General features: G+C 47.6%; 2 protein-coding genes across 2 annotated transcripts; both read left to right on the top strand.

The window, feature by feature from the left end:
• The first annotated feature begins 1,824 nt into the window (after positions 1-1,824).
• On the top strand, positions 1,825-6,160 carry LOC123137381 (cytosolic Fe-S cluster assembly factor NBP35). Its single transcript, XM_044557123.1, has 4 exons — positions 1,825-2,303; positions 3,077-3,194; positions 3,342-3,443; positions 5,118-6,160. Exons 2-4 carry the CDS (start codon positions 3,146-3,148, stop codon positions 6,011-6,013), a joined length of 1,047 nt encoding a protein of 348 aa, XP_044413058.1. The 5' UTR covers positions 1,825-2,303; positions 3,077-3,145; the 3' UTR covers positions 6,014-6,160.
• Positions 6,161-6,719: 559 nt separating this feature from the next.
• On the top strand, positions 6,720-10,552 carry LOC123137380 (F-box/kelch-repeat protein SKIP30). Its single transcript, XM_044557122.1, has 2 exons — positions 6,720-6,949; positions 9,186-10,552. The coding sequence occupies exon 2, from the start codon at positions 9,228-9,230 to the stop codon at positions 10,287-10,289; it is 1,062 nt and encodes a 353-aa protein (XP_044413057.1). The 5' UTR covers positions 6,720-6,949; positions 9,186-9,227; the 3' UTR covers positions 10,290-10,552.
• Positions 10,553-18,623: the final 8,071 nt, after the last annotated feature.

Here is an 18,623-nt window from a genome sequence, read left to right as displayed (position 1 = left end):
CGTACGTGTACGAGAGAAACGCGCATCGCTCGGCCCCCGACCACCCACCGTAACTAGGAACTCCCTAATATTTTCCGCGCCCTCGCTTCTACCACGATTTTTTCCGTCATGGATGACCCAAAAAATGTCATGCAGGTGCGTCTCAGGCCCGCCCAGGACGAAAAGCCCATTTTCTGTCATGATTTTTGTCATAGAAGTAGGATCCCACCACATCTATGATGATACCGGGTTTTATCATAATTATCGTCATAGAAGTGTCATAAGTATGACAGAAAAAAAAATTCATTCGGCCCAAAATGTTATGGATGTGTCTTTTTTTTGTAGTGATGGTTGATGCCAAATTTTCTTCTCTGTGTTGGTAGCCTAGTACTACTTGTGTTTTATTTCATTCTTGGAAGATCTATTGTTAATGCAAGAACTTGTTTTGGTTTGAACTCACTGATGCTTTTCTTTTCCATAGAATTTGTCTTTGTGAACGATCAACTGATGTGTGCATTATTAATCATTTAGTTTTGTTTATGCGGTGCAAATCATTTTTTTAAAGTTCTGTTGTGGTGGATCATTCTTTCTTTTCTTGTTAAGGAGCCATTGTTTAATTATTCGTCCTGAAAAAGTGTAAACTGTGGTTAGTTGATTGATGCTTTATTGATCTGGACATTTGTATTGCAGAAGAAGGCCCTTGTACCGTGCGACAGCTACTTGAGGCATTAATTGTGTGTTTGTGCTGCTAACTGGATTAGCCAACAATGATTCTCAAAATTGTGCTCTCGAATGTGCTGCACGAGGCTTACAACTTTTACAAAGAATGTTGAATTTGGCTGTACCCTTAATCTTCGGTACTGGTTATGTGCTGCAAAACTTGCGCATGTGCTTGTAAATCATGGTTTATTAGTGTCAGTTGTGCATTTGTTCCTGTCTCATAGTGAAAAGCATGAGCCTTGTTTACCTTGAAACCAGTAATAGATTGTACTGTCAGAAGTCTTCGCTCTTAATTATGATATGGTCTGCTCATGTCCCAATTCATATAGTAACAAAAAAAATGCCAAAGACGTCAAGCTGCGGAGAGAGATGTAATCCAGGGCTCTAACACTAGCAGAAAGTATGCATTTGTCCAATAATGTTCCAAATTTATAATAATTGCGGTAAGGCAGCACTGAGGTGATGGCTTGCTCAATGGGCTCCACCATAATCAATGCTTTCACATGGCAGACACTAAAATTCAAAATACAATCAGAATACACTGCCAAATACATTGCAGATCATCTATTCCAAGTCAACTGTTCGGTTGTGATTTCAGGAGCAGATGAGCTCGAGCACCGTTTTGAATTTCCCTTATTATTTCTTTATTTTTGTCGAGGGGCTAAAATTAAAATTGTGAAAAGTTCTCTCTCTTTGAGAGAAGGATGAGACAAATTTGAAGAAGCAACCACTCACAATATTTTTCTTTGAAGGAGAAGCAATGAGATGCAAATTTGTCCTTGACAACTCTATGTACAACCAACAGTGCAGCGACTGAAACCCAACCTCCCAGCCGTTGGGCCAGAATCCAACGCCCGATACCCTCCCTGGTCGGCCGGGGTTTTAACGCGGTCCTCTCAAATCCTCAGGAGACAATAGCCAGAATGCCATTACAAGAAACCGAACTTGCCAAAATACCACTATGAAAAACCAACTTGCCAATATACCACTGCATGCTCGGTTTTTGTTGTCAAAATAACACTTTCGTTAGTTGTCAAACTTTTTCTGTTAGTCAAACCGGAGGCAACTTGTCAGTTTTCTGGGTATTCCAAAATTACCCCCGTGGCTCTCTAACCCTATCCACGAAATCCTCCCCTCCCCCTCTCCTCCCGCACGCACACACCAGGAGCATGGCGGCGGCGCGAGGAACCAACCGTCGCCGGCGCCGCCCTGCAGCTCCTCTCTCCCTCTGACCCTCTCCGTACCCATCCCCCAGCTCCCTCCGTGCGCCGCCCTCCTCCTCCCTGGGCTCGTGGCTGGGCAGCCCGACGCCCTCACTCCCGCTCGTCGACGCCTAGCTGGCCGCCCGACGCCTCGGCTCCGGCGCCAACAAGCCCAACGGCGCAGCACCGGTCAGAGGGATCCGCCCCAGCTCGTCCCGGATCAGTTCGTCGGCCTCCCCTTCTCACCTAGCTCGTCCATCTGCTCGAGTTCGTCCCGGATCAGCCTGACGGCGGCGCTCCATTGCTTGGCACCGACCGGACCAGCTCGCGGCCTCCCCTGCAACCTCGCCTTCGAGTGGCTCCTCTGCCTCCAACCCTCCAGTACATCTCCGGCGGCAAAAGGTACAAAATTTCCCCCTGTTTTCATGAATCTTTTCATTGTGAGTGCAGCAAATTTCGAATTTGCTGTGTTTATGTGTTTCAGAGTCGATTCGATGGGCGATTTCAAAGTAGAAATAGATGTTCAGTCCTACTTGACGATTGTAGACGGTAAAAGAGTTTACAGAAGGGGCAAAACATGGGACTTCATGGTCGGTCGGCACTTGTCTATGGTGTGGATAAAGGAGGTTGTGGAGGAGGAGTTCAAGTGGTCTCCTGATCAGAGAATGACCATTTGGTATGGAAGAGGATATAACACCATCCCATTGATCTGTGAATCAGAGATAGCTGAATTGTTTGATAGGTGTTCTAACACGAAAATAGTGAGGTTTGGTGTGACCATTGAGAACAAACAACAACACAAGGAACAAGCTCCTGTCATGGCGAGGTTTGGTGTGACCATTGCTGAAATTTGTCAAAATGCTGCTGAAAAGTTGCTATCTTGTTGGATGATGCAAAGTAAGATTATATTGAGTTGGTGATGTTTTCATGTCAATTGGCTGCTGAAATGTTGCACCATAGCTGCTCTTTTTGTTGTTGAAATGTATGCTTGGGCTGTGAAGAGGTAAGGGTATAGAAGTCTTTTTTGGATGGTGTTAGTCTCCGTTAGTCACTAATGGTATTTTGGCTAGAGAAAACTGAAAGTAGTGGTATATTGGCAAGTTGGTTTTTCATAGTGGTATTTTGGCAAGTTCGGTTTCTCATAGTGGCGTTCTGGCTATTGTCTCAATCCTCAGTTCCCCTTCCCGGTCCAAGGAGAGCAACTTCGAGAAGGAGGCGGCGAGGGCGAGCAGGGAGCGGAAGAGATGGAGAACGGCGGCAGCAAAGGCGACGTCCCGGAGGACGCCAACGCCCGTAAGTCTCGATTATGCCGTCCGTGTTCCCCCTTCTTCTTTGGATTCGGGCCGATTTGCCCGTCCACGTTCTCCTGCTTTCTAGGTCGTCCTGCCATGGAAGAAGGGGGTGACTTGTGAGCTTATTATTTATGTGTTTCTTGCTTAGATTGCCCTGGAACGCAGTCGGAGGAGGCGGGGAAGGCCGATTCCTGCGCCGGGTGCCCTAACCAGCAGATTTGCGCCACCGCCCCCAAGGGCCCCGATCCTGGTAATCAGATCATCTCTGAGATTTTCATGCGCTATTCTATTTATTTGTAACGTTATCTGATGTCGGTGAATCAGCATCACTGCCATAATTTGTTCCTTGTTTTTAAGAAATATACTTGAGCTCAGTTTAGGTAGATTTAGTACTTCTGCAGTAGTTACCCATGTATGTAACCTTAACATATTCAAGGTTGTTGCTTACCTGATTTTGTATGGCCATAGATGACTGATTAAAATGTTATAGTCATGGTGTTCTAGAAAAAAAGATGTAACAGTCATTCCAGTCCAAATCGCGAGCTGGTTGTGGATACTGCATAACTACACATACAAGTATCATAAGAAGACTAAGTAGTGGTAGGAGTAATGCACTTGCCTGTACTTTTGAGAAGGCAATGGCCAGAATACTGGCAAATGAAGTTGTCAAAGATTGCTATGCCGGCAAATTCTCGCAGTTAGCTTTTCTCCAATAAATCACCCTGCCTCTTTAATCTTGTTCTAGTTCTGGCTTTCGGTTCTAAATCTCCTTCTAGCTGGTGTTCTTTTGTTCGAGTGTGGTGTTGGGGAATTAGCCAAGATGAAACTATCTCCATCTTGTGCATCTGTGGCTTATTCTTTGCTCCTGCTCATATTTTGGAGTCAGCAAAGATAACTTATCCTTTATCAGTGCATCTGCTAACACTACCCTTTCTGCTTGTTGGCCGCTGGAACTCAACATTAGTGATGTAACACGTTCTTCAATATAAAAAAATTAGCGTACGATTGAAATGACCCATTCTCTTGTAGAACATGTTGGAAGGTTTGAGAATTCCAGATTGATGATGAAGCACTGGTGTGCTCAGTATTTGTTCCTTCCTGTTTTGGTTTTGATGGAACAAGTCCATTTTATCCCCTTTGACTCTTGCACAGTCTAAATTTTTTATTTCTGAGTCCAAAAATAGTCCACTTTACACTGACGAACTATTAATACCAGTGCAAATTAGCCCCGAGCCATCCCTGCTTCGGCTGACATGGTATATATCTTGTGTTCTTGATATGTTTGCTCAAGCCCAAGCTAAGCGGGGCTCGGCTCGCCAGCCAATGCTCAAGCCCAAGTCAGTGTGTATTTCTCGACTAGTAATCATTTACTAATAGATGATGGTGTTTATGACATATAAGATGTGCTTTATTCAGGATACATGTGGAATGAACCAGAGACTTGTAGCTCCGTCGTCCAGTATTCTTAGCCGACTGTGTGCTTCCTGCCTGATCGGTGCTGACTGACTGACTGTTGTTGTTTGTCTTGGGCCTGCTCTAGTTTCTGTGCTTAAGATAACCATAAAGGACAGACCCAGTGCATAGAAGCTCCCACACAAGGTGGGGTCTGGGGAGGGATTATAGGAACCTAGTCTTACCCCTGCAAAGTGCAATGCAGAGAGGCTGGTTCGAACCCAGGACCTCTTGGCACAAGTGGGGAGGACTTCACCACTGCGCCAGGCCTGCCCTCTGTGCTTAAGATAACCATATGCTAGTTTAAGATAACCATATGCTAGTTTTTGTTCTTGATCTATTATAGGCTAGATAATCATTTATTATAATTGGTGGTTAATGCGTGTGCAAATATACTTAGTACGTTTGCTTCTATTACTTCCATTTTAAGTGGCCTAAAAATGTTGATGAGTATTGTATTGTGAGTTTTCAGACTTGGTTGCTATTGCTGAGCGGATGGCTACTGTGAAACACAAGATACTGGTTTTGTCAGGAAAGGGAGGTGTTGGAAAGAGCACATTTTCAGCCCAGCTCTCATTTGCCCTAGCTGAAATGGACCATCAGGTTGGCCTTCTCGACATAGATATATGTGGCCCTAGCATCCCGAAAATGTTAGGCCTTGAAGGCCAGGATATTCATCAGAGCAACCTTGGGTGGTCACCAATCTACGTGGAGTCCAACCTTGGTGTCATGTCGATTGGTTTTATGCTGCCTAACCCAGATGATGCTGTCATATGGAGGGGTCCTCGCAAGAACGGATTGATCAAACAGTTTCTCAAGGATGTTGACTGGGGTGAGATTGACTACCTTGTAGTGGATGCACCCCCTGGAACATCAGACGAGCACATCTCAATCGTCCAGTACCTACAAGCCACCGAAGTTGATGGCGCGATAATCGTGACGACCCCTCAGCAAGTCTCTCTTATTGACGTGAGGAAGGAAATCAATTTCTGCAAGAAGGTGGGTGTGCCGGTGCTGGGCGTTGTGGAGAACATGAGTGGCCTGAGGCAGGCATTCACAGACCTCAAGTTCGTAAAGCCAGGTCCTGCAGGGGAGACAGATGCCACGGAGTGGGCGATGAACTACATCAAGGAGAAGGCTCCGGAGCTTTTGTCGGTCGTGGCCTGCAGCGAGGTGTTTGACAGCAGCAAGGGTGGCGCAGAGAAGATGTGCCATGAGATGGGGGTCCCTTTCCTCGGCAAGGTGCCGATGGACCCGCAGCTGTGCAAGGCAGCCGAGGAAGGGAGGTCGTGCTTCGCCGATCAGAGGTGCAGCGCCAGTGCGCCGGCTCTGAAAAGCATCATCGACAAGCTGATCAAAACCAAGTAAGCAGACAGTGTTTGTGCCTGTTGGAGAAGTACCACTAGTCAAAAATGTTACGATGATATCTGGGAAGTCTCGTTGTACAATTGCTTGTTACACGCCCGAGTGGCTTTCACTCTGTTCTTAGTTTCCTAAAGCTTTTTGGCTTGTGTATCCGAGTTTTGTTTCAGAAATATTGAGCGTTGATGCGATAGAGGCTGAAAGAGTGTTGCTATACACACGACATGCCTTGGACGATTTGTGGACGATAGTACTGATCCAACCGTACCAGCGTTGAGCAAAGTGCAGGCCGACCGCTAGATCAAGGATCGTGCAGTGTTCGGCTGGCATGCATCGGCTGCGTAGTAGTTCCGAGGCTGAAATTACAGACTTCGGGCTTGCAGATTTTAATCATTTTGGCTTTGGGAAGTTACAATTATTTTGCTGCATTTATTTTAGGATTTCTGATGATTTGTTTAGTGGGAAGAGATGTTTTGATGGACTATGAGGTGTTTGTGATGACTTCGTCAATCACATTGTCGACACGATTAACACACGCTGATAATTCTTCCTCTGTCGTGTTTTGTGGTATTCCACATGAAAATGAATAGCGATGAAATGTTGCTCTTTTTTTCTTGTGGAAAACAAACAATGGCATGTCGCTCTAGATAGAGAATATTCCGTGGATACGTTGCGTGAACCCGCCCCAAAATAGAGGAGGCCGCAAAAGCCAAAAGGCAAATGCCGTCGCCCCTGACGCCTCACTCCTCCCCTCCCCTCACCCATTCCATCCCCCCCTCTCTGCGCCGCACCCGAACCAAGCGACGCCTCTTCCGACCCGTACCATACCCACTCCGCGGCGACGACACCGGCGGCCGGCCCTAGGCGCGGACGGAGTCCGGCAAGCTCCCCGATCCTCGTTTCATCACCCACCTCGGGTGCGGGCCTCTGCTCCAGCCGGAGGTACGAACCCGGCCCCAAATCACGCGATGCTAGCCAGCCCAATTCATCGGTTCGGCGTCGGATTTGTGTTGCCTGTCACTAGATCTGGATGCGGCGGATACATAATCGCTCATGGGATTGGTTCGAGTCCATAATTTGCGTTCTACGATTAGGATTCCCCGTTCGCACCTGTTCGTTCGTCTGACCACCGCGTATTGCTTTATGCTGGCGTATCTGAATGCTTGGAGTGTTAGTTAATCGTTTTCACTACATATTTCCTGATGCTCGGCCGTGCCTAGTCATGTTCAGTTAATTTTGCAGGATGATTTAGGAATATATGTTCGTATGTAATGGATCAATACCAATTTTAATCACAAATCATTTTGAGTTGTTGACTGGTCTACTGCTGCTTGCAGCTGCTAATACCCAGTTTCAGAGAGGGAGAATACCAGGATACTGATCTAGAACCATGGTATGTGCGATCAGCTAGGAGGGCACCAGTGCTCTAGATGGTCAACGTTACCCTGCTTAGGTGCTAGCTGCCACCATCCTATCTAGGTGTCTGCCTAATCCTGACTAGAATCTGGAGGTCACCCGGCCGCCAGCTTGGTGCTTTTTAGAGTACTCCCAAGGCCATCTTCCCTAAGCGGCAGCCTCATTTCCTGGTGCAGTTGGTTCATGTCATCCATGCCAGGGAGGATGATAATATTGTTATTTGTAGCATTCATACTACTATCCTAGTTCCAAATCAGATGCTAAATTTATGTGGGTTACTGGTTAGTTGTATTTCGCGCAAGTAGTATCACTTCATAATTTTATTCCGGCTCCATGGCTGCTACATACCTGCTTTGCCAGGCTACACTTCTGCTTGCCTCTGCCACCACGGCATTTTGAAGTGTACATGTGGATTGCCTAACCCTTTCCAAAAGTTTGGACTTTTGGTTGCGTTGGCTAGTGCATGAAGCTTAACATGGTATCATCAGAGTCTAAGGTTATGAGCTCAATCCTGACTTCTGCAATTTATCCAAAAATTGCTGTTGTTCCCTCTATGTCCATGTATAGGCCTCTTGAGCCATACCTCTGAGTCTATTCACGTGTTGACTTCCCGCGTCACATGTGAGAGGGGGTGTTGAAGTGCATATGTGGATTGCCTAGCCCTTTCCATCAGTTTGGATTTTTGGTTACGTTGGCTAGTGCATGTAGCTTAACAGACATCTCCTCCCATACCGCTGGGCCCACTCTGACCCCATTTCCCGCTATCTCGCACTGTTATCACACTCCTGAAGGCTGAGGCCATCTCTGTACCTGCCCGGTTTGCCAAGTTGGCTGCACCGAATCTGAACGTCACCTCTGGCGCCTTTGACCAACTAGGCGATCTCCTTGCCTTGCTCTGCTAAGGTTGCCCGGCCACTTTTTAGAGAACTTATGCATGCTCTTTTGTTCCTATTATCTTAAAACTAAGAACACAAACACCATTTGACTTGGCGGATATATAGATGACTAGAGGATGAATGTAGAACCCTGTGAACATTTGAAAAAGGATCTCCCAATTTACAAATCTCTGTCAACTCACAAGCCCCATATCCTAGAGGTCTGCTGTGGTTACTTTCCGCGTGGAGCTTTTCTGGAATATCCATAGTCAGTTGTCACATGTTAGTCAACTTTTGAGCCGAGTTAATTGATCGCTTTGTTTTCATGAGGCTATTTTTTCCCCTCACAGTATAGTGAAAACTGAGAAGCTTAAAGAACATAAAGTAACAATATACCTTAATACTTGTAGCTGCTGCTGTTTCTTTCATGGTTGATGTTAACAATCATGATTTTGGAATATACCTATGTCCTTAGGTATTGTAATCAATTTGCAAATAAAAACTGTTTAACATTGTACCAGGGCAAGTGCCAAGTAAGAACTTTCAATGAATATGAGCTACCTTTGCTATGCCCTAGGAGGAACTCCGAACAATTTTGGGTCTATCGACAATCTTTTGTTACACGCTATCCCTCAGCAAATAAAATAATTTCTCTATGATGCGATGCGCCCTGCAGGCTCACCTTCAGCTTCACTTAGGATACTTTAATTAATTATGTCCCTATTGTTGGTTTAGAGTTCTAACTATTTGTTTTCATCATTCCATGTCTCGTTAAGTTTCTGTTTGAATGATATCTATTAGATGAATGCCTGATCATTATTTTAATTCTACTTCGCTGATTTCTCTGTACAGCGTGTATCTGAACTTGGTATGTTTGACATGTTCAGGCTAATAGGTCTTGTCGCTTCCGTGCTGTATACTGAGATAATATGGTTGAGTGCACAATGGTATCGACCTTACTTGATGGTCTTCCTAATGAAGTGGCTCTCCAGTGCCTTGCACGTGTCCCGTTTGTATCCCATCCTATTCTTCAGCTGGTTTGCCGCTCTTGGAGAGCATCTGTTCGCAATGGGGAGCTTCTCAATGTTCGGAATCAGATTGGTGCGACAGAAGAACTGCTATGCGTGTTGGCATTTGAACCTGAAAACATTTGGCAACTTTATGATCCTCGTCGAGACAAGTGGATAACTCTCCCTGTCATGCCATCTCGGATTAGGAACATTGCCCGTTTTGGAGTTGCCTCTGTTGCTGGAAAACTCTATGTAATTGGTGGTGGCAGTGATAGAGTTGACCCCCTTACTGGAGACCATGACACAATCTTTGCGAGCAATGAGGTCTGGTCTTATGATCCTCTCCACCGCTTGTGGGCCCAGAGGGCTCCAATGCTTGTAGCTCGAGCTATGTTTGCTTGTTGTGCATTGGATGGGAAGATAATTGTTGCTGGGGGCTTTACAAACTGCCGCAAATCGATATCGGAGGCTGAGATTTACGATCCTGAAGCTGACACCTGGGAGTCCCTCCCTGACCTCCGTCAGGCACATCCCTCTGCATGCTCTGGTCTTGTCATCAAGGATAAGATGCACGTATTGCATAAAGGGATATCCACAGTCCAGATTCTCGAAGATGGCGGTAATTATTGGGCTGTTGAGGACTACTCTTGGCTGCAAGGCCCAATGGCAATGGTTGGTGGAGAGTTGTATGTGCTGAGCAATAGCTGCATTAGGAAGCAGCATGGAGAGAATTTCCCTGATAAGATGGTTCCTTGTGCATCAGGATTCCAAAGCAGGATCGGCTTTGGCATGATTGGTTTAGGGGACAGCATATGTTTGTTTGGTGGAGTGATCGGGCCTGGGCCAAGAAATCAGTGCATTAAGCCATTGTCTGATGTTGATATCTTGAATGTCGCAAGTGAGAGGCCAACCTGGCGACAAGGATCACCGATGACGCGTTGCCGAGGTAGTATCGCAGGCTGTGCTCTGCTGAAGATCTAGGCTCGTTCCAGTGTGGCAATGCTGTTCCTGAAAACTGCAGATGGATTTTATTTATTCTGCATCTCATTTAATTTCTGAAAAAAGATTAACTATGCTTTTAGTTTTGGATCACTTGTTGTAGCAGTGAGGATATATGTTGGCCATGACTCGAATGTCAGATTGTCAATCAGTTATCATACTACTACTATATTATACATTTATACTACATGTGCCTTGCAGTGCTTGCTGCAATCTTATTGGTTTGATATTTTTTTTGGGCACAATGCAAAGTTCCCCGTGTGTTTCAAATTTGGACTTGCTCATACAGAATAGATGTTAGGAACAGGAAGTGCAATCTATTGCTCTTTGGTTAAGCATAAGATGAAGTTTAGGAATGCAGTTTTTTGTGCTTTTTTCAACTGAAAGCTACTCTTGGTATCCTAAAAGTGAAGTTATGATTTTTCTGATATTATTTTTGCACCTGGAAGGCCTTTTCAACATACGGTTCTCTCTCGCTCACCAGATTAGAGACATGTTATAAGATTAGAGTGAAGAATGAGAGGCACCCAGGGAAAAAACCACCACTATTTACACCCAGAAAGGGCTTTGGCCGCTTTATAGATAAAGCACAACACCAGAGCCATAAAGATCCAACAGAGAAGTTCACACCACAAACACACTCACGCAAAGTACGACAGGTTCTGCTAAGGGCACAAACAACAAGCCCTACAACAACAACAAAGCCTTTAGTCCCAAACAAGTTGGGGTAGGCTAGAGGTGAAACCCATAAGATCTCGCAACCAACTCATGGCTCTGACACATGGATAGCAAGCTTCCACGCACCACTGTCCATAGCTAGCTCTTTGTCGATACTCCAATTCTTCAGGTCTCTCTTAACGGACTCCTCCCATGTCAAATTCGGTCGACCCTGCCCTCTCTTGACATTCTCCGCACGCTTTAGCCGTCCGCTATGCACTGGAGCTTCTGGAGGCCTGCGCTGAATATGCCCAAACCATCTCAGACGATGTTGGACAAGCTTCTCCTCAATTGGTGCTACCCCAACTCTATCTCGTATATCATCATTCCGGACTCGATCCTTCCTCGTGTGGCCACACATCCATCTCAACATACGCATCTCCGCCACACCTAACTGTTGAACATGTCGCCTTTTAGTCGGCCAACACTCCGCGCCATACAACATTGCGGGTCGAACCGCCGTCCTGTAAAACTTGCCTTTTAGCTTTTGTGGCACTCTATTGTCACAGAGAATGCCAGAAGCTTGGTGCCACTTCATCCATCCGGCTTTGATTCGATGGTTCACATCTTCATCAATACCCCCATCCTTCTGCAACATTGACCCCAAATATCGAAAGGTGTCCTTCCGAGGTACCACCTGGTCATCAAGGCTAACCTCCTCCTCACACCTAGTAGTACTGAAACCGCACATCATGTACTCGGTTTTAGTTCTACTAAGCCTAAACCCTTTCGATTCCAAGGTTTAACTTCCTATTTACCCCCGTCCGACTATCGTCAACTAGCACCACATCATCCGCAAAGAGCATACACCATGGGATATCTCCTTGTATATCCCTTGTGACCTCATCCATCACCAATGCAAAAAGATAAGGGCTCAAAGCTGACCCCTGATGCAGTCCTATCTTAATCGGGAAGTCATCGGTGTCGACATCACTTGTTCGAACACTTGTCACAACATTATCGTACATGTCCTTGATGAGGGTAATGTACTTTGCTGGGACTTTGTGTTTCTCCAAGGCCCACCACATGACATTCCACGGTATCTTATCATAGGCCTTCTCCAAGTCAATGAACACCATATGCAAGTCCTTCTTTTGCTCCCTATATCTCTCCATAAGTTGTTGTACCAAGAAAATAGCTTCCATGGTCGACCTCCCAGGCATGAAACCAAACCGATTTTTGGTCACGCTTGTCATTCTTCTTAAGCGGTGCTCCATGACTCTCTCCCATAGCTTCATTGTATGGCTCATCAGCTTAATTCCACGGTAATTAGTACAACTCTGAACATCCCCCTTGTTCTTGAAGATTGGGACTAATATACCCCGTCTCCATTCTTCTGGCATCTTGTTTGCCCGAAAAATGAGGTTGAAATTCTTGGTTAGCCATACTATCGCTATGTCCCCGAGACCTTTCCACACCTCAATGGGGATACAATCAGGGCCCATCGCCTTGCCTCCTTTCATCCTTTTTAAAGCCTCCTTCACCTCAGACTCCTGGATGCGCCGCACAAAACGCATGCTGGTCTCACCAAAGGAGTCGTCCAATTCAATGATAGAACTCTCATGCTCCCCATTGAACAGCTTGTCGAAGTACTCCCGCCATCTATGCTTAATCTCCTCGTCCTTCACCAAGAGTTGGCCTGTTCCGTCCTTGATGCATTTGACTTGGCCAATATCCCTCGTCTTCCTCTCCCGGATCTTAGCCATCTTATAAATGTCCCTTTCACCTTCCTTCGTGCCTAACCGTTGGTAGAGGTCCTCATATGCCCGACCCCTTGCTTCACCAACAGCTCGCTTTGCGGCCTTCTTCGCCATCTTGTACTTCTCTATGTTGTCTGCACTCCTATCCAGGTATAGGCGTCTAAAGCAATCTTTCTTCTCTTTAATCGCCTTCTGGACATCATCATTCCACCACCAGGTATCCTTATCTTCGCTTCTCCTTCCCCTGGACACTCCAAACTCCTCCGAGGCCACCTTACGAATGCAAGTCGCCATCTTCATCCACACATTGTCCGCATCCCCTCCTTCTTCCCAAGGCCCCTCCTTAATTACCCTCTCCTTGAACACCTGAGCTACCTCCCCCTTGAGCTTCCACCACAGCTCAACAAGCCCTAGAAAGGAAAAAGAAAAAGGCCAAGCCGAGGGGGACAGCCCAAGGCAAAGCAGTATGGAGGCCCGAGTATGACAAGTTTTGCTAAGGGCACAACTCAACAAACCTTAAAAAGGAAAAATAAAAAGGCCAAGCCGAGGAGGACAACCCAAGGCAAAGTAGTATGAAGGCCCGAGGCCTAATTTGACTCTGGAGGTGGTGGGGGGAGCGGAGGAACCAAGCAGAACACTAGTGCTCGAAGGTCTGCGATGAAGATGTCGATGGCGTCTCGATCTGGAGGGCGACTAAGCGGCTGCCAAAGTTGCAAGTAACCACACATTTTAAAGACCGCGTCGGTAGAACGTCTGAGAGGCGTGCGCTGAATCACCAGTTTATCGCGGATCGTCCAAAGCATCCACGCGAGCAGTCCAATCCCGAGCCACCTAATGTGGCAGGATCGTTGCGCGGATGCCCGGAGTTCCAAAAAAGATGTGGGAAGTTGTTACACCGACTACCACCAACCACCTCACGAAAACAGCTCTGAAGGAAACGTGCGAAAAAGCACTCAAAAAAGATGTGGTTCGAGTCTTCCGCGGTCTCACATAAAGGGTAAGTCGCATCCTCAGAGCCATTCTGCTTGAGGACCTCCGCCCTTGAAGGTACCCGACCCCTAATCCATTGCCAAAGAAAAATCCGGATCTTAAGCGGGAGGCAAATTGACCAGATTTGAACTATTTGCCTAAATCACCACTATTTATGCAACTCATTCCAGTTTATTCAAGCTGAGATTACCCCACTTCGGCAATGTTTTTGACTACATGACAAGATATGAGTGCAAAATCAATTGAAGGGACGTTGCAGGTGCTTAGAATCATTTATCCTCGCCCTTTTCCCCCTCCTCCTCTGGTGTCCCCACGAGCGGCAGGGGAGGAACCCTAGTCGCCGGCCGCCTCCCCACTTCCCCTCCACTCCTCCCGCTGCCGTCGTCGGGGATTCCTCATCCTCTCACGTGGCAGGAGCTGGCGCGGGTCAGCATCTTCATGCCTGGGCTCTGCGATGCGCTGGTTGTGGCGGCGCGGTGGCGGGTTTGGGTGGCGGCAGCCCGAGCTCCTTTTTGCTGCATGGTGAGCTGCGCTGGGGCGGGGCGCGCCTGGCCATGCGCTGGCAGCTGGATATGGCAGGCGGCGCGGGCTGGGGCACGTTGTAGGCAACTTGGGCCGCGGTTCGGCCGTCTCTGCAGTGGTCAGTGGAGATGGCGGCGTGGTGGAGGTGGAGTTCGAGTGGTCGGCATGTGACGTCCCCTTTGGTTGTTCCAGCGGCTGGTGGACGGGTGGCGCGGGGAGGCATCTCCGGTGAGTTCCTTTGGCTGCTGTCGCGGGTCGACTTGGTATCCCTCGTTGGTGGGCGCGGGATTGCCGGTGGCCTCGCGGGGATGTGTGCCTGCTGCCATGGTGGGGCGACACGGGGGTGTGTTCGGTGGGGAGCTCGGTAGGAGGGATGGGTGGCCTCGATGCAGTCACTCACCTCTCGCCGGCACAGGGGTGTGACAGTCCAGATGCGTCCGCTCCTCCTTCTCCGCCTTTCCTCGGCCGCGAGCGGGTTGGTGTAGTCTCCCAATGTTCGGGGCGGAGCATCTGCTGGTGGCTCTGTCGGTTGGGCCAAAGTCGTGGCCTTTGTGTGGTCTTGGGGTTGTCTAGTTGCAGGGCGATGGCCCTGGCGGCAGGAGGCGTGGTATTCGTGGGCGGAGCGCGCGTCTCGGGTGCGTGCGGGCAGCCATGGCCACACGGGTGGCATCGCTGTTGAGGGTCGATGTACGACGTGGTAGTTTGATGGAGATGGATGAGTGCCGGGTGCATTACCTGCGCAATTATTTGGCCGGCCGATGGTGGTGGCGTCCGCGGGCGTCTTTCCCTCCCCGAAGGTTTCGTCGCGGCTGCTCCCGTCTCATTCAGTTTACTCCGGGTGAAAACTTGATCTTCTGGATCGGATGGTGGTGACACTCTGATGTCGTGCCCTTCTTGGAGGCACCGTCTTGGAGTCTCTGCTACATCGTGTGTCGTCCTCACTTATTTACGGTGGCTAGCTCATAGTGAAGGTCGCCGGCGTCACCAAGCGGTTGTATTGTTTATCTTTAATGTGCTTGGTGGCGTTAGGGTGATTAGGGTGATGTGGTGTTGTGCGGGACCCTTGTATCTTCTCTTGGTTGTGTCATTGTCATGTGTGGGGTGGTTGGTTGTATGCATGATCGTTGCTTTATATATATAGCGGGGCGAAAGCCTTTTTCAGTAAATCACTTGAAGGTCAAACTCTCTTGGCTTGCCCAATTTTTGCCAAAGCAAGAGTTGGCTTTAGAAGTTTTGTCGCAGCAACATCGCACTGACGGTGATGGTGTTTGTTGTCTCGAATAAAACTTCTCCGGCTCCAATCCGGCCTCGATAGCTATTGGTCCGGCGTTGCTGAGGAGGTTCGCAGTTTTCTCTCTGCTTTTATTACCAAAAAAGGCTTTCACCCTGCTTTATATATAAAGCAAACTGCCTGAGCCAATCCTCCATACATAGGTTCACACCACACACGCGCGAAGAGTCAACACAAACATAGAGTACTGAAAGGGGTTAATGCTGAGGGCACAACTCAACAAGCCCTGAAAACAGAAAAAAACACAAGGCACAATGTGCAAGAACCCAATGAGCGGGCCAAGGATCCAACTCCTCAGGAAGGCCGCAGGCCTAGTCGGGCTCCGGGGGTGGGGGCAGAAGAGGAGGCGCCACTCGCGAGGAAGGCCATCGCGTGAAGGTCGGTGAGGAGGGTGTCGATGGCATCCCGATCCTAGGGGCCACTAAGCGGCCGCGAAAGCTGCAAGTAACCACACAGTTTGAAGACCGCGTCAGTCGCACGTCGAAGATGCGTTCTTTGGATGACAAGCTTATTGCGGATGGTCCAAAGCGTCCAGGCAAGAACCCCAACGCACAGCCACCTAGTGTGGCAGTGGCAAGGGGCGGAGGCATGGATTTCCGCCAACAAGTCCGGGAAGTTGGTGTTACACCAACGACCACCGACCGTATCGCGGAAGCAGGTCCACAGGAATTGGGCCGTAATGTAGGAGAAGAAGATGTGGTTGGCGTCCTCCGTTGTGCCACATAGGGGACGCATCCTGCTACCTCTTGAGCTTGCGTTGGTTTTCCCTTAAAGAGGAAAGGGTGATGCAGCAAAGTAGCGTAAGTATTTCCCTCACTTTTGAGAACAAAGGTATCAATCCAGTAGGAGACGACGCACAAGTCACCGAATACCTGCACAAACAATCAAGAACTTGCAACCAACGCGATAAAGGGGTTGTCAATCCCTTCACGGTCACTCGCAAAAGTGAGATCTAAAAGAGATAATAAAGTAAATATTTTTGGTATTTTTGATGTATAGATTGGAAAGTAAAGATTTCAAAATAGTAGATCGGAAACTATCAAGATGTAAATGAGATTCAATAATATAGAAAAGAGACTTAATATGATGGAAAAGAGACCCGGGGGCCATAGGTTTCACTAGTGGCTTCTCTCAAGATAGCATATACTCCCTCCGTTCCTTTATATAAGGTGTATTTGTTTTTTGATAAAATTTCAGAATTTAAGGTGCATTTCTTCTAATTCCTCATAATTCCCTTGTTAGCCCTCCAGAAAAAAGGAAAGTATCTCTCTCCTGATTGTCTGTATCTCTCCTTGTAGCAAAAGAAGGAAATTATTTCTTTGTCGATTGCATGTATCTCTTAGTTTCCTAGACTAACTGATTTACTTGCCACTAACCAACAAATTTGCCAAGGGTAATTTTGTCCTATCATGTTTATAATTATGTGCCTTGGTCACCGTGCTGAAAATAATACACTTTACATAAAGGAACGGAGGGGGTATTACGGTGGGTGAACAAATTACTGCCGAGCAATTTATAGAAAAGCGCATAATTATGATGACACCTAAGGCAATGATCATGAACATAGGCATCACGTTCATGTGAAGTAGACCGACTCCTACTTGCATCTACTACTATTACTCCACACATCGACTACTATCCAGCATGCATCTAGAGTATTAAGTTCATAAAGAACGGAGTAATGCATTAAGCAAGATGACATGATGTAGAGGGATAAACTCAAGCAATATGATATAAACCCCATCTTTTTATCCTCGATGGCAACAATACAATACATGCCTTGCTGCCTCTACTGGCACTGGGAAAGGATAACACAAGATTGAACCCAAAGCTAAGCACTTCTATCATGGCAAGCGAGGGAGTCCTGGATTAAGGGGTCCTCGGATAGCCGGACTATATGCGAATGCCGGACTGTTGGACTGTGAAGATACAAGATAGAAGACTTCGTCCCGTGTCCGGATGGGACTCTTCTTTGCGTGGAAGGCAAGCTTGGCAATTCGGATGTGAAGATTCCTTTCTCTGTAACCGACTCTGTGTAACCCTAGCCCCCTCCGATGTCTATATAAACCGGAGGGGTTGGTTCGTAGGATAACAACAATCATAACCATAGGCTAGCTTCTAGGGTTTAGCCTCTAAGATCTCGTGGTAGATCTACTCTTGTAATACCCATATCATCAAGATCAATCAAGCAGCAAGTAGGGTATTACCTCCATCGACAGGGCCCGAACCTGGGTAAACATCGTGTCCCCGGCCTCCTGTTACCATTAGCCTTAGACACACAATTCGGGACCCCTACCCGAGATCCACCGGTTTTGACACCGACATTGGTGCTTTCATTGAAAGTTCCATTGTGTCATCACCAAAAGGTTTGATGACTCCTCCGATCATCTACAACAACGCAGTCCAGGGTAAAGTTTTTCTCCCCGAACAGATCTTCGTTTTTGGCGGCTTCGCTTTGCGGGCCAACTCGCTTGGCCATTTGGAGCAGATCGACAGCTACGCCCCTGGCCATCAGGTCAGCTTTGGAAGCTAGAACTACACCGCTGACATCCGCGGAGACTTGATCTTCGAGGGATTCGAGCCCATGACAGTTGCGCCCTGATACGTCTCCAACATATCTATAATTTTTTATTGTTCCATGCTATTATATTACCCGTTTTGGATGTTTATGGGCTTTACTTTACACTTTTATATCATTTTTGGGACTAACCTACTAATCGGAGGCCCAACCCGAATTGCTGTTTTTTTGCCTATTTCAGTGTTTCGAAGAAAAGGAATATCAAACGGAGTCCAAATGGAATGAAACCTTCGGGAATGATCTCTTTGGAACAAACGTGATCCAGGGGACTTGGAGTGGATGTCAAGCAACAAAGGAGGCGGCCACGAGGATGCCCGACACGCCCCCTACAGGTGGGCGCGCCCCCACCGTCGTGGGCCCCTCGAGCGTCCACCGACCTACTTCTTCCTACTATATATACCCACGTACCCTGAAACCATCGGGGAGCACCACGAAAACCTAATTCCACCGCCACAACCTTCTGTATCCGTGAAATCCCATCTTGGAGCCTTCGCTGGCGCTCCGCCAGAGGGGGAATC

Source organism: Triticum aestivum, chromosome 6B, assembly GCF_018294505.1.
Source record: "Triticum aestivum cultivar Chinese Spring chromosome 6B, IWGSC CS RefSeq v2.1, whole genome shotgun sequence".
Lineage (NCBI taxonomy): Eukaryota > Viridiplantae > Streptophyta > Magnoliopsida > Poales > Poaceae > Triticum > Triticum aestivum.
The sequence above is the reverse complement of the archived record's forward strand: the minus strand, read 5'-3'. Positions and strand labels throughout refer to the sequence as shown.

Excerpts from the sequence above, each read along its gene's own strand:
- LOC123137381 (XM_044557123.1), top strand. The coding sequence starts at position 3,146 with ATGGAGAACGGCGGCAGCAAAGGCGACGTCCCGGAGGACGCCAACGCC. Across the intron at positions 3,195-3,341 it reads CCCGGAGGACGCCAACGCCC|ATTGCCCTGGAACGCAGTCG; the intron begins GTAAGTCTCGAT and ends TTTCTTGCTTAG. Across the intron at positions 3,444-5,117 it reads CCCCAAGGGCCCCGATCCTG|ACTTGGTTGCTATTGCTGAG; the intron begins GTAATCAGATCA and ends GTGAGTTTTCAG.
- LOC123137380 (XM_044557122.1), top strand. The coding sequence starts at position 9,228 with ATGGTTGAGTGCACAATGGTATCGACCTTACTTGATGGTCTTCCTAAT.